Source organism: Rhipicephalus microplus, chromosome X (assembly GCF_043290135.1).
Source record: "Rhipicephalus microplus isolate Deutch F79 chromosome X, USDA_Rmic, whole genome shotgun sequence".
Classification (NCBI taxonomy): Eukaryota; Metazoa; Arthropoda; class Arachnida; order Ixodida; family Ixodidae; genus Rhipicephalus; species Rhipicephalus microplus.
In genome coordinates this window covers 415,079,280-415,092,377 of record NC_134710.1, presented here as the reverse complement: position 1 = coordinate 415,092,377, position 13,098 = coordinate 415,079,280, and the positions used below count along the sequence as shown (strand labels likewise).

The 13,098-nt window shown below is 46.9% G+C and overlaps 1 protein-coding gene across 1 annotated transcript in view; it reads right to left on the bottom strand.

The window, feature by feature from the left end:
• LOC119161891 (methyl farnesoate epoxidase) overlaps window positions 1–12,698 on the bottom strand; it is a 201,233-nt gene extending 188,535 nt beyond the window's left edge. The window contains exons 1-2 of the mRNA XM_037414396.2: window positions 12,578–12,698; window positions 12,103–12,333 (exon numbers count right to left, since the gene is read on the bottom strand). Coding sequence (XP_037270293.1) covers window positions 12,103–12,105 — 3 coding nt within the window. The 5' untranslated portion in view covers window positions 12,106–12,333; window positions 12,578–12,698. The remainder of the gene's footprint in view (window positions 1–12,102; window positions 12,334–12,577) is intronic.
• Window positions 12,699–13,098: the final 400 nt, after the last annotated feature.

Below are 13,098 nucleotides of genomic sequence, written 5' to 3'. Positions count from 1 at the left end.
AGGTGTGGCGACTTCCCAGTGCAAATTTACGCCATAAAGTGATTCAGAAGATAAACAATTATATTGGTTACTCTTTCACTAAAATGTGATTTAGCATCAAGCAAAGCATTTACGCCTCAATGTATAAATGCTAGACGAAACCCACAGAAGCCTGACTGTTGTCGGGTTGTTATTAAATCGACAATAACAAAGAAAATCAACTTCTCGATTTGCAAATTATGATTTCACAGTGACGAAATACCACACCTACTGCCAGACAACACTTGATAGTGCGAGAAAGCGCACAATACGAAAATGTGGGCGACGATGCAACGTTAAAATTTTCGTGCTAAATGTCTTCTATGGTCATACGTAGTTGCGTAGTTCATAGCTAGTAAAGATGATGTATACAATAGCACATTTGACAAAGTAGAATTATGCTTCATATCTAACAATTTTCGGTCCCAATTTTGGTTTGCGTTGACGCTATGGAAAGCTTGCGGCTTAAAGAAGCAAACATAGCTGGGTACACTTGGTACATCGGACATCGCGCAGTGCTAAACAACTCAAAAAGTTGGCTTTCTCTGCCAGTTTTTTTTTCTAACTTTTCCTCACAGGAGGGAATTGACGGCATCTATTTGGGAAGGTGAGCGATTAATTTGGCAGGCCCTATCGATACCGCATTTCTTTTTTGCCTACAATCCACCCCAAATATAACCCCCGTATACAGTAAACAATAAAAAATAAGAACGAAGAAATAAACATTTATGCACGTGTGTTGCTCCAAGCCACCTATTTTATTATTCCAAAGCAGTTCTTTAAACGAAATTGCGCGCCAAAATTTGCGCCAAAGATACTGAAAATTGTTCATAACTTTTATATCAAAACACATCAAACTCGTTGCCTTTTTAGCGAACTCAGTTTTGCGTGCTAAACTTCACATTCACTTTGAATGAACAAACAACGCTGGAACAGGACGCAGACGAGAAAAACAAACACGGCGCTGACTAACAACCGTGCTCTACAACGTTTGAACGTCAGTATATACAAGCAAATACAATCAGTAAACCTATCGAGGAATAAGTTTTTGCTGTAGCATGCTACTGAACACTTTCAAGAAATAATTCATTTCATTGTTTCGAAGCTTTCAGCTGTTTCTTCATTCAAAGTCAGTATGTACCAACCAGCCCAATTCAAGACGCTAATACGACTGTACATTGTCTACTGAGGGCATTGACGCTTACCTTAAAAGCTTTCAGAACAATTATTGAAGTAAAAGCAGCGCTGCAATGTTAAGGGCAGGAAAAAACGAGACAACACAGACAAAGCGCACCTAACAACAAAATTAATTGAAAGGAATATAACAATTTATGTAGGCTTGCAATCGAGGGAAGTCTTGCTCACCACTGGTTTATTTGTAATTGTAACCCAAATTTCACGGAACTGCTAATTTCGCGAAGAAAAAAGAAATTCCGAATTATCATTGAATCTTACAGTATGATGTCGGGTAATTTAGGCGCATGCGTTAGCTTTCACTTTATAGCAGTCATAGATGGACAAGTGTAATGTTTAGCGATTGATTGATTTGTGGGGTTTAACGTCCCGAAACCACCATATGATTATGAAAGACGCCATAGTGGAGGGCTCCGGAAATTTCGTCCACCCGGAGTACTTTAACGTGCACCCATATCTAAGCACACGGGCCTACATTTCCGCCTCCATTGGAAATGCAGCCGCCGCCACCGGGATTCGATCCGGCGACCTGCGTGTAAGCAGCCGAGTACCTTAGCCACTAGACCACCGCGGCGGGGCGGAATGTTCAGCGAAACATCCGCCTCCGTGGGTCAGTGCCTAGAGTGCTCGGCTGCGGCACCAAACATCGCGGGTCGATCCCGGTCATGGTAGTCGCACTTCAAAGGAGGCGAAACGGTAGAGGTTGCATGTGCTGTGCAATGTCAGTGCACGTTAACGAACACCAGATGGTGGAAACTTCCGGAGCCCTTCCTACGGCGTCTCACAAAATTATATCTTGATTTTGAGGCGTAAAACGCCACATAATGCTATGTGTAGCTAAACAAATAAAACTTCTTCGGAGCCCTGGTGCTGTTTTCCATACAGATACAAAATACAGAAAACGTAAATAATTAATTTGATAAATACACGTGTTTTACTGCATAGATAGTATATCCCTGTAGAATTTTGTGCAGTTTACCTTGAGTGCCTCCCTCTCTTTTTTCAGGGGCGGAGCTCCTTAGGGCGTGGGCTGTGCGTCCCCTGTAGCCTGTATGTAGCCACCTCTAGTTTAGTTCTTGCAGTGTTCACTAGATGGCGGTACCGTCCCCTGTATGTAGCCACCTCTAGTTTAGTTCTTGCAGTGTTCACTAGATGGCGGTACCGTCTCCTGTATGTAGCCACCTCTCGTTTAGTTCTTGTTGTGTTTACTAGATGGTGGTACTTGTAGCTGATGATGAAAAGATGCAAGATGTTATAAACTAGAAAGCGGTACTTGTAGTTGATGAAAGACGCGAGATCTTATAAAATAGAAATGATGTCACATATGACGCGTGTCATTGGTTGAAGGCAATCGTTCGATTTAGTGCGGCGACGTACGCTAGGGGGAACGATGTAATAAAATCGATTGGGCAAAATGTACAGAGGATTCATGGTTTACCAGGTTTACCTCCGGAGCTTCGCCCACTCATCATAATTCACTTCGTGGATATGGCGGAATTTTTTGTCACCTCCTCCACCCACCCAATTTCTAATGTTTTCATTTCGATTGATTCAGTTGTTAGATGCGCTTTGTATATGTATTGTTGCGACGCGGACCGATCCCGCCGATGCCACCACTGTTGCGAAAGACGGCGACGCCAACACGGTGCCGAAGGCGCCACTGTTTTGAACTCCGCCGGGAAGGTCACCAGCCGTTTGGTAGCGTAGGTTTCTCAGCTCGCGACTGCTTCTGCGCAGAGCTGTTAGACGAGCGGACGAGACGACGGTGAGTTAAACAAGGTTTATGTACAGCATATATACAGAGGCGTTACAAATTCGTCACTGGGGCCGACAGAGACTCGAAGAGCCGAGCTCTCCTCTCTAACACATAGGTCTGCTCTCAAACAGGTCCGCTGTCAATGGGGTCTGCCCTCTCACACACATGTCGGCTCTCCGACACGTCTCCTTTCACCTAGGACCGCCGATCGCGACGCGCCGCAGGGCTTCTTTTATACGCACCGGGTCCAACCAAAATGTCCAACCAGAAGCGCCGCTGGTCGTCAGGGCAGACTCCTCTATTGGGGTCGCCGCTGGGCCGCGTCCTTCTTTCTCATCGAATCTGGAGAGGCTGCGCTGCAGGTGGCTGCACCCAAGGACGAGTGACGTCGCAAGGCATTGCGTCAGACCCGCCAGACAGGAAGACGCCAGTTGTTTACTCGACGGCTCGCTTGCGGTGACTCACTGCACGTGGGCGACAGAAAGGCGCCGTGGTGGGCTGACGCCATTGAGTTGTTGATCGCGTCAGGCGGGCTCGCGGCTGGCCTTGACACAGATTGCCTTTTTCAGGGGCACGGACGTTCGCTGTCGACTCGCACGCATAACAGCACCCCCGCCGCCAGACAATGCGCCGAAAAGACGAGCTGCTTCCACGGGGCTCGTATGTCAGGCGCGCTCGTTCGCCAGGTCCCTCCAGGTTCGCCTCCAGGGCCATGGGGAGAATACAGCTCCAGACTGTTCTGGGAACACATCCCATTCTTGACGACGAATCCCAGCTCCACTGGCTTTTCGCCACAACTTGCCGACCAGCTTCACTCGTCTCTTCTGACCATCTTCGGTTTCAGCACTTGTCGATGGTTCTGCAACTTGCTAAGAACGGTTCGGCAACAGACAACACACGACACAAGCAAGTGCCCTCGGTCACCCGACAGAACACCAGACAAAGTATAGTACAACATATACCTAGCTAAGTGTCTATCGGAATTTCGTTCCCTCTACATCAAGAGGCACATAAGGGACAAAAGACCCTTAAAATGACAGCTCAAGTTTTTTTCACGTACAACAACATAACGAATTAGAATACAACTTAAGTTGGCTCCTTGAGCTCACTCTGGACGAGATCACTCAGATAAGGTCGTGATGAGGTCAAAAGTTTGCCCCGAATCACCAGCGAGAAACCGAAAGGTTGAGAAGGTACTAGCTAGAACGCACTGCTCAATGCACCTGCATTAGCGTATAGCTTTCCTTTTTTTTGTAGCGAACGTCAAAGTTGCACTGTCGGAGTATCACGCTCCATCTCAGTAACCGACCACTTTTAGGCGACGATACCTATGCGGTACCAAGAGCGCCTCACACTTGCGACGGTGCACAGGGGAACAACGATACGGCTTGCTACGGATTAACTCCTCACCGCTTAGCTCGATATCGTGTTCGATCACCCTCGTGTTTCCGGGGCGGTTCGAAAACACGTCTCCAAACTCGGAAACAATCCTTCTCAGCTCCTCCTTCCGGACTTCACTTAACCTAGGCTCTAAGTTTATCTGCTCCCAGAATACTTTCAATCCCCCTTCGATTACCTCACAAGTACTAAAAATTTCTGCTTCCTCTTCCTCTGAAGCATTCAACAGCAGATTGACGACTGCTTGAGGTTGAACGTAGGGTTTCATCAAGTTGTAAATTTTGTTCTGCCGCCTTCCTAATTTCACTTCGTAATTCGTATCGGGAAGCTTCGATATTACATTGGCAGGCCCTTCCCAATCAACCTCAAGCTTGTTCCTTTTGGACGGCTGCAGCTGCATTACGTGACTTCCTACTTCAAAAGCACGCTTCTTCACCGATTTCTCGTAGTGCTCCTTCGACAGCACTTGTGCCGCGTTTTTGTGGCTTTCCACTAGCGCTTTAATCGAGAGGTCCTCGCGCTGCTCTTGAATGGGCGTCTCTCGTTCTTCCCTCAACAGCTCACTCCAACTTTCCTCTACAGGCGAGAGCGTTGCACTCCTACATTCCGCTACAGGCGAGAGCGTTGCAACCCTCTCGCTCTGACTCGATGGCGCCATGTCGTCTCCCCCTACGCATACCGCGCCGGTCGCTTCGGCGACGGGCCGCTCGCGTGACTGCTCACATGACTCACGCGGAAAATTTCCTTTCTGGGGTTCCGTCGACCCGCCGACAAGGTCACTTGAGAGTTCACCGCATTGAACAAGGTCAAGCTTCCGCGAAAGCTTCCGCGCTTTCGATCGCGTGAGGGCCATGCGCGCTAAGTTGGGGAAGAACGATTTGCCCTACTCTTTGAGAAGCTGCTTTGAGTTTTTGGAGAAAAGATAAGGAAAACGATCATTTAGTGCGGCAGACACAGCCGCTTCGGTGCGAAGTTTACCGAACGGGCCTTCAATGACAACCGTGGCGATTGGTAAGCGAACACTCTGCTCCTCGGCGACTTGCCTGATCCACGCCCATTCTCCTGTAAAGTCATCCGGAGACACCAATGAAGGATGGACAACGTCCATGGTTGCCGCTGAGTCTCTAAGTGCTCGGCACGTTTTCTCATTCACCCTAATTTCTTGGAGATACGGCTCCAACAACCCCATGTTTTTTTCTGATTCTCGGATTGTTCCGAAGGCAAACTTTTGCTGACAGTTTATCGCGATGTGCCCTTCCTTTTTGCAGTTGTAGCAGATTAGCGGCTTCCGTGATTCAAACGCCCGCGTGGTAGAAACCTCACTCGATTTCTCCGCCTCCGTTTGCCCTTCCCCTACAGTGTTATTTGTAAGAGACGCGTCCTTCGTGAAATTACGGTGCGGAACGGGTTTCCGTTGATCAGGTTTTCTTGAAAAGCCCTCTTTCCTTTCATCCTTTTCAACGCGCACTGCCCTGCTATGCAACTTTCGGCGAGTATAATACTCCTCAGCATACTCTGCTGCCTTGTTTAGTTGTACTTCACCAAGTTTGTCCTGCAGCCAAAGTTTGACATTCTCCTCGATGCAGCGGTAGAATTGCTCCAATGCAACGCATTCCACCACTTTATCGCGGTCGTCATAAACACCTTCGCCCTTGAGCCATTCAATTAAATCGGCTTTAAGACGAAACGCGAAGTCAACGTGTGACTCATTCCCCTTTTTAGCATACCGGAACCTTTGCCTGAAAGCCTCGGGTGACTACTTATAACGTCTCAAGAGCACTTCCTTAACCTCGTCATAGCTCTCAAACGCTTCCCTCGACAAGCAAGTTATCGCGTCGGACACTTCGCCGGGAAGAAGAGCTAACAGGTTCTGCGCGCAAAGAGACCGCTCCAAAACGTTTCGCTCACAGACGAGTTCAAACTTGACGAGATACTTTGCCATGTCCTCGCCTACTACGAACGGTGGCAGTTGGTCCCTAATTCTAAAACCGCTGACCTGAATCGTCGGAGAAGCTATGCTAGGCGCCTGCGAACACTGTAGGATTGCCAATTCTATTCGTTTCAACTCGAGGCGCTCCTGTCTCTCGGCTACCTCACGTTCACGAACTTCTCGCCTTTCGGCCTCCTCGCGGCGTGCTTTGATATTCACCCAGGCCTCATCGACTTCCTCCGCCGACACTCCCTCATCCTTCATAATCTCAAGGATCGCTTGCTTTCGTTTCGCACCGCCCAAAGTAATGCCTAGTTCCTCACAAATTTCGATGAGTTCCTTCACTTTAAGGTTCTCCATCGTTCACACTAGCCTCTTGCTGTTTGCCCCTGTTAACAATTTACTTGCCGTACCCACCATAAGTCAACTAGCAAGACGCGCAAGCAATTTTTCACACTCGCGTGTTTACCCCCTGCGCATTAACTTTGGTTTAAAAGCGCTTCGACTTGGCTTGAAACGATCAAAGCTCACTTCAATGCTTCACACAGCCCTTCTCTAAACTACTACAACCTGAGCTAGAGTAGTCTGGTGAACTGAGGGGAAAACATCAGGCACTCACCGCATCGATGTCGCTGACGCCGGCCGATCCCGCAGCTGCCAACCATTGTTGCGACGCGGACCGATCCCGCTGATGCCACCACTGTTGCGAAAGACGACGACGCCAACACGGTGCCGAAGGCGCCACTGCTTCGAACTCCGCCGGGAAGGTCACCAGCCGTTTGGTAGCGTAGGTTTCTCAGCTCGCGACTGCTTCTGCGCAGAGCTGATAGACGAGCGGACGAGAGGACGGTGAGTTAAACAAGGTTTATGTACAGCATATTGCCGCGCACGAAACAAAGAACGAAGACGATGTGCGCGCCAACAGTCTCGTGAAAAGGGGGACTAAAGAAGATGACGTGCTTTTGTTTTTGCTCGCCTGCTCTTGGCTCCTGCATAAAAAACACACGCCGTCGGTTCTTGGACTCAACGTCTCGGTGCACTGCTTACGTTGAACCGCGACAATATATACAGAGGCGTTACGAATTCGGAACTGGGGCCGACAGAGACTCGAAGAGCCGAGCTCTCCTCTCTAATACATGGGTCTGGTCTCAAACGGGTCCGCTGTCAAAGGGGTCTGCCCTCTGAAACACATGTCAGCTCTCCGACACGTCTCCTTTCACCTAGGACCGCCGATCGCGCCGCGCCGCAGGGCTTCTTTTATATGCACCGGGTCCAACCAAAATGTCCAACCAGAAGCGCCGCTGGTCGTCAGGGCAGACTCCTCCAATGGGGTCACCGCTGGGCCGCGTCCTTCTTTCTCATCGAATCTGGAGACGCTGCGCTGCAGGTGGCTGCACCCAAGGACGAGTGACGTCGCAAGGCATTGCGTCAGACCCTCCAGACAGGAAGACGCCAGTTGTTTACTCGACAGCTCGCTTGGGGTGACTCACTGCACGTGGGCGACAGAAAGGCGCCGTGGCGGGCTGACGCCGTTGAGTTGTTGATCGCGTCAGGCGGGCTCGCGGCTGGCCTTGACAAAGATTGCCTTTTTGAGAGGCACGGACGTTCACTGTCGACTCGCAGGCATAACAGTATAGGCCTGTTTTTTGTCCTTTACTTCGCAGCATTGCCTTTACCAACAGTATGTTTTAACTATTCTCCGCAAAAGCTCTTTTGATGAATAAGGCGAACATGTTGTACGTCCGTGTGCTTAGATTTGGGTGCACGTTCATGAACCCCCCGTGGTCAAAATTTCCGAAGCCATCAACTATGGCGTCTCTCATAAGCATATAGTGGTGTTGGGATGTTAAAGCCGACAGATCAATCAATCAATGCTCTTTTGAAAATAATATGTATTGTTTCAGACACACCAACAAATAGCAAAGTCACGTTAAGAGCGGCAAGCAGCTTGAAGCCTGCAACGCACACCTCAAGCTTAAAGCACGCCGGAAATCAGCATACACGGGACGAGCGCAGACTGACAACTATCACAGCTCAACACCTAAAGCACGCTGTTAAATTAGACTGAAACACGCACGAAACGAGCGCACAAGTATACACAGGGCCAGCGCTAACAACTGTCAATAGACATCTTCCTGTTTGCAAACAGTGTGACGTCACTGCAGGTGCCCCACCCACAATACTTTCCCTCGAAGCAGAGGCTGGTTTGTAAGAAAGTTTCAGCGGCGGCATCTTTCTTCATGGCAGAGCTGAGTGCATCTGCATTTTTTCGACAAAAGTTTCTACATGCTATGTCCTAAAGCCACCGCTTTTAAAAGGAAGGGGTCGCGGAAGGGACATTGCTCATAGTGACGAAGTGTGCTAGTTTTGAATGGATGAATGGAGGAACTTTATTTAGCACTGAGAGACGTGACTACTACACAGTGGACTTCTCCCGCGTAGATGGCAGCCATAAAAAATCCTATCTTCTTCGAAAGCCAATGTTTTTGCATGATTGTAAACTTACCATATTTTCATCGCGGCATCTGCAACAAAGTTTTAAACGAGGTAAAGCATTGGCGGCAGCATGATTATGAGCTGATGTGCGTAAGGTCAAGGATAAGATTCTCAGTAATTGCGCAAAATTCTGATACGAGATAAGTGAATAGAAGTAAACACTTTTTGGCGGGCGTTGGGCTGAGTTTAACACATTCCAATAAAAATTAAAGTGAAATGGGGCAGCGGCGTTTCTCAATAGCTCACTAAATATTATTGCGATTTCAAACCCAATAACTTGATGTATACCTAAAATCTTACACAGTTATGTCGCCGTATTTGACACCGACAACGTGCTTTCATGCCTACATTGCTGCTTTGGACGTTATACACCATCTCCTAATGCGCATTGTCATTTTATAAAGATCAAGCCGTAAAAGTACGAAATGTATGAGAAAAGACATTCTCCGCTGTTTCGATGAACACGTATCAGGTCTTCGATAATACGACCTATACCAATAATAGGTTTGGGTATTCGCAGTGGTGGAGCTTATATGCAGATTTGACAACGCTACAACATGCTTACAGCTTATGCGTAGTCATATCTTTCAACCCGGAGATCATGCACCCTCTTTTTTTTGCGCATAACGCGAACACACAGATGTACGCATCCGCAGATGATCAGGTCAAAAGGTTTTTACCTGGACTAAAGTTTCACGACAACCGGTTACTGCCACCAACTCACAACGGGTGTTAGTGCTTTCGCAATTAAAGGGCATCTTTATTCACACAGTACACATCACACACAATCTTCTCAGTTTCATCAGCCGTAAAAGTGAATGAATATTGTCGATGCTTTGAACGCACACCAAACGCTACAATAAACACCGAACATTTTCGACAACGATACCACTATTCCTCGCACAGGCCGCCACGTGTTTATATATTTTATTTATTTACAAATACTGCAGGTTCTACCCAGGTCCTACCAGGAGTTGGTACAAAAGTGTTAGTGATAATAGTAACAAAAATAATGAAATGTACAAAAGTTACAAAAATTTGTAACATGAGGAATGTAATAAATATACAGCGATAAAAAATACAACAAATCTCAGCCCCAATCACGAGCATATAAGGTCATTTTAAAAATCAAGAGATCAATTATTGACAAGATGAGTGAACGATTGTGTTGTGTCAGCATTAACCACTTCTTCCAGTAACTTGTTCCATAATGATAGAGAATGAGGGAATAATGAATACTCACTTGAGGTGACTGAGTGGTTGACTAACTGTTTTATTATGATGAATACGAATATGATGTGTGTGTTTACTTCTTCACAATAAAAAGCCAGTCAGCATGGCAAGTATCTCGTCACGTAGGTCACCACGCACGTAATGTTATCTGTCACCTACCCCATCCAATCTTACCACAGGAAGCGGAAGTCTAAGCGTTTGAAAAAAAGAAAAACATGCTTGTCCCAATCGACCTCCGCCCGACTTCACCACGCTGGGGCAGCAGCGGGAATGTTTTGTCAATCGCCGCCTTCCAAGTGCGCTGGTGACGTCATGCTGTGACGTACCCTGGTAGAGGTATATTCTTCCTGCGTCACGTGTCAGCAGCACTTTCCTTTCGTAATCGTGGACGTTGCAGCGAGCGAAGTGACCTTCACCCTCCCCGAATTACAAGTCTGTTAGATAAGTGTGCGTGCAGAAGAGACCACGCTCCGTGGAGGTAACGCTTCGTGGAGGCGACGACCAGTAGAGCGCGCCCAACGCGAGCACATCGCACAATCTCACCATTGATACGAAAAACACGCTACAGTTTCGGAGCTTTAAAGACCACCAATCGGTGTACGGAGTATATAAATGGCTTGTCGTTCGCTTTCTTGTCAACGTATGCTTTGTGGCGTAGTGGTTAGCGCTGCAAATTGAGAGGTGGCTGGTTTGACTCCGCGCAATAGATGCCTGCCTTCTCGATCTTTTAATGTGTTAGAACGTGTTTTACAGCATCATAACAATAACAGAATTGCGTAAGCGTAGCCATGACTCACCTCGGCATAAAGCACTTTAGTGTTAAAAAAGTATATTTGAGATGTATGTCTACTCCATTGAACATATGGGGATATTAACACAAGTGCAGTTCTTAGGGTACATTTTATCATCATAAACAAGTCTATCGCTCCACTTCAGTGTCTAGTAAAAATCTGTATGGTTTTAAAAAAAACACATGTTGCGCGACATCTTGCCTGCATTCAAACAACACGCCCATCATCGCGCTCACAGGGACACACATGCACGCCGTCTTGTGTCGCGCAGAGACGATGATGCACGAGCATCCAGCTGGACCCGGCTGATGTTACCCGGGCACTGTCTCTATTCTCGAGCGCGATCGGCGTGCTTGACTCGCACCTTGTCAGTGTCGTTTGTCTCCTACTGCCAACGCTTGTATTCGCTTTCCGTGGCTTGCGCCTCATTGGCGTTGCAGGTGCGACGTCACCATTCGCGATCGGCTCCGCTATTTCTGGCGACGCCAGTGACGGCAGGGTTAGGCCGTATCGCTTAGGCAAATGTTTCGCGGGGCAAAGGAGCTTGACTTCGGGGCTTCTCCTCCATCGCATATGAACAAGCTGAAGGAGTATTCACTCGATGTGCCCTGGAACGTTGCGAGCGATGGAGAAAGTAAACTGAGAGAGAGAGGTGACACGTGGCGAGCGTGTGGCAGGCGAGGAAAAGAGAGACCTCACCGCGCACCGTGAGGGAAGACGTAACCTACTTGGCACCGCCTGAAGACCTGCGGCGATTGGAGCACCACGTGGCGCGTTGGCACGGAGACGCAGAGGAACAGCGTTGCACAGGCTACTCACGTAACTGCGTCGCGTTTAAAACCTTCCGATAGTTCATTTACTACTGCTATTTTTTACTGTTGTAGCGATTACGTGTATGAGCACAACGCAGTGGTTTAGCGATTATGGAGCTCTAATGTTGACCCTAACCGGCGACATTCGAAGGTCGCAGGTTGGGTTCTTGCCCACGGCAAGTTGTCTTTTCAGCCACTGTTCTTTCTTCAAATTTATATTACTATTCGGTCTTATGATTTCTCCAATACTATCCTAGGCATGACTGTCTGTTAGAATATTATTCTGAAAAGCACGAAAAATTGAGCCCTTAAGTATGCACTTTTCTCATATATATTTATATATATATATATATATATATATATATATATATATATATATATATATATATATATATATATATATATATATATATATATATATATATACGTGTGTGTGTTGCGATGATAAAACAACAATTAAAACATGGTACTTACCATGTTCTCTCGTGGTTCAAGTTAGACGACTGCACCACTCCGACTCGAATCGTCTTTTGCCACGTGTGAACGTTTATATTCTTCCAGTGTCTTCTTTCGCTGGTTGCATCATCGACGAATCATCACGATTTAGAGCTTCAGGGCTCTCATTAATTTTGTCACAAGGTTGTAAATGTGCAGTGATTCTGGCGCACGTATCTTTTGGGAGTGACATTCAACAATTGATGCTCTCTGGCGAAAATTGCAAAAAAATGAATGCAGCCATTTACAAGGTTCTCTATTTCCAGAACGCCTTCATTTACTAAACATATAAGTATTGCATTCTGTGCTCCTATTTGACAACAGTGGTCTTACAGGCTTGCCCAAATGTTAGTTGTTGTAGTGCGAAAATTTATGTTACATACTACCACAACATTCTTAGAATGGGACTACGGGATGCGACACTACAGATGTTCCAATAATGGTTTTTGCTTACCAAACACTTATAAAGAAGGGTAGACCCCAACTGATTGATAACTGTTTTAATACTACCTGGGAGCATTTGCATATACCTGCTTGTATTGTTAAGCCTATTCACGGAAGCCAAACCTGGGATAAAGCAGATACTCACTGGCATGGATTTTCATGTCTGCTGCCGTAGTTGTATCGCTCAAACGATGACACATAAATTTTTTTCTGTTTAACGAGCAATCTGAGCTGTGTTGCAATGTTTTTTTTACTTTACTTTCTCATGAAAGTGGGACAACAAGTGCTAATTGCGATGTGTCAGTCAAGCTGAAGTATATGCCGGACCAGCTGCCTCTTCAATTTGTTTTCTCGACGTGTGTGCAGCTGTAAACTGCGGGCTGCTTTAGCACACAAGCATTCGAGCGTTTCTCGAGCACATGTTCAAGTATGGCCAGAAAAAAGTGACAGCACCAAAGTGGGTGTTATAAGTACTTATTTCGTTGCCATGATTATAGCGCTGTTACAGCGAAATATCACAAACACGGTCTG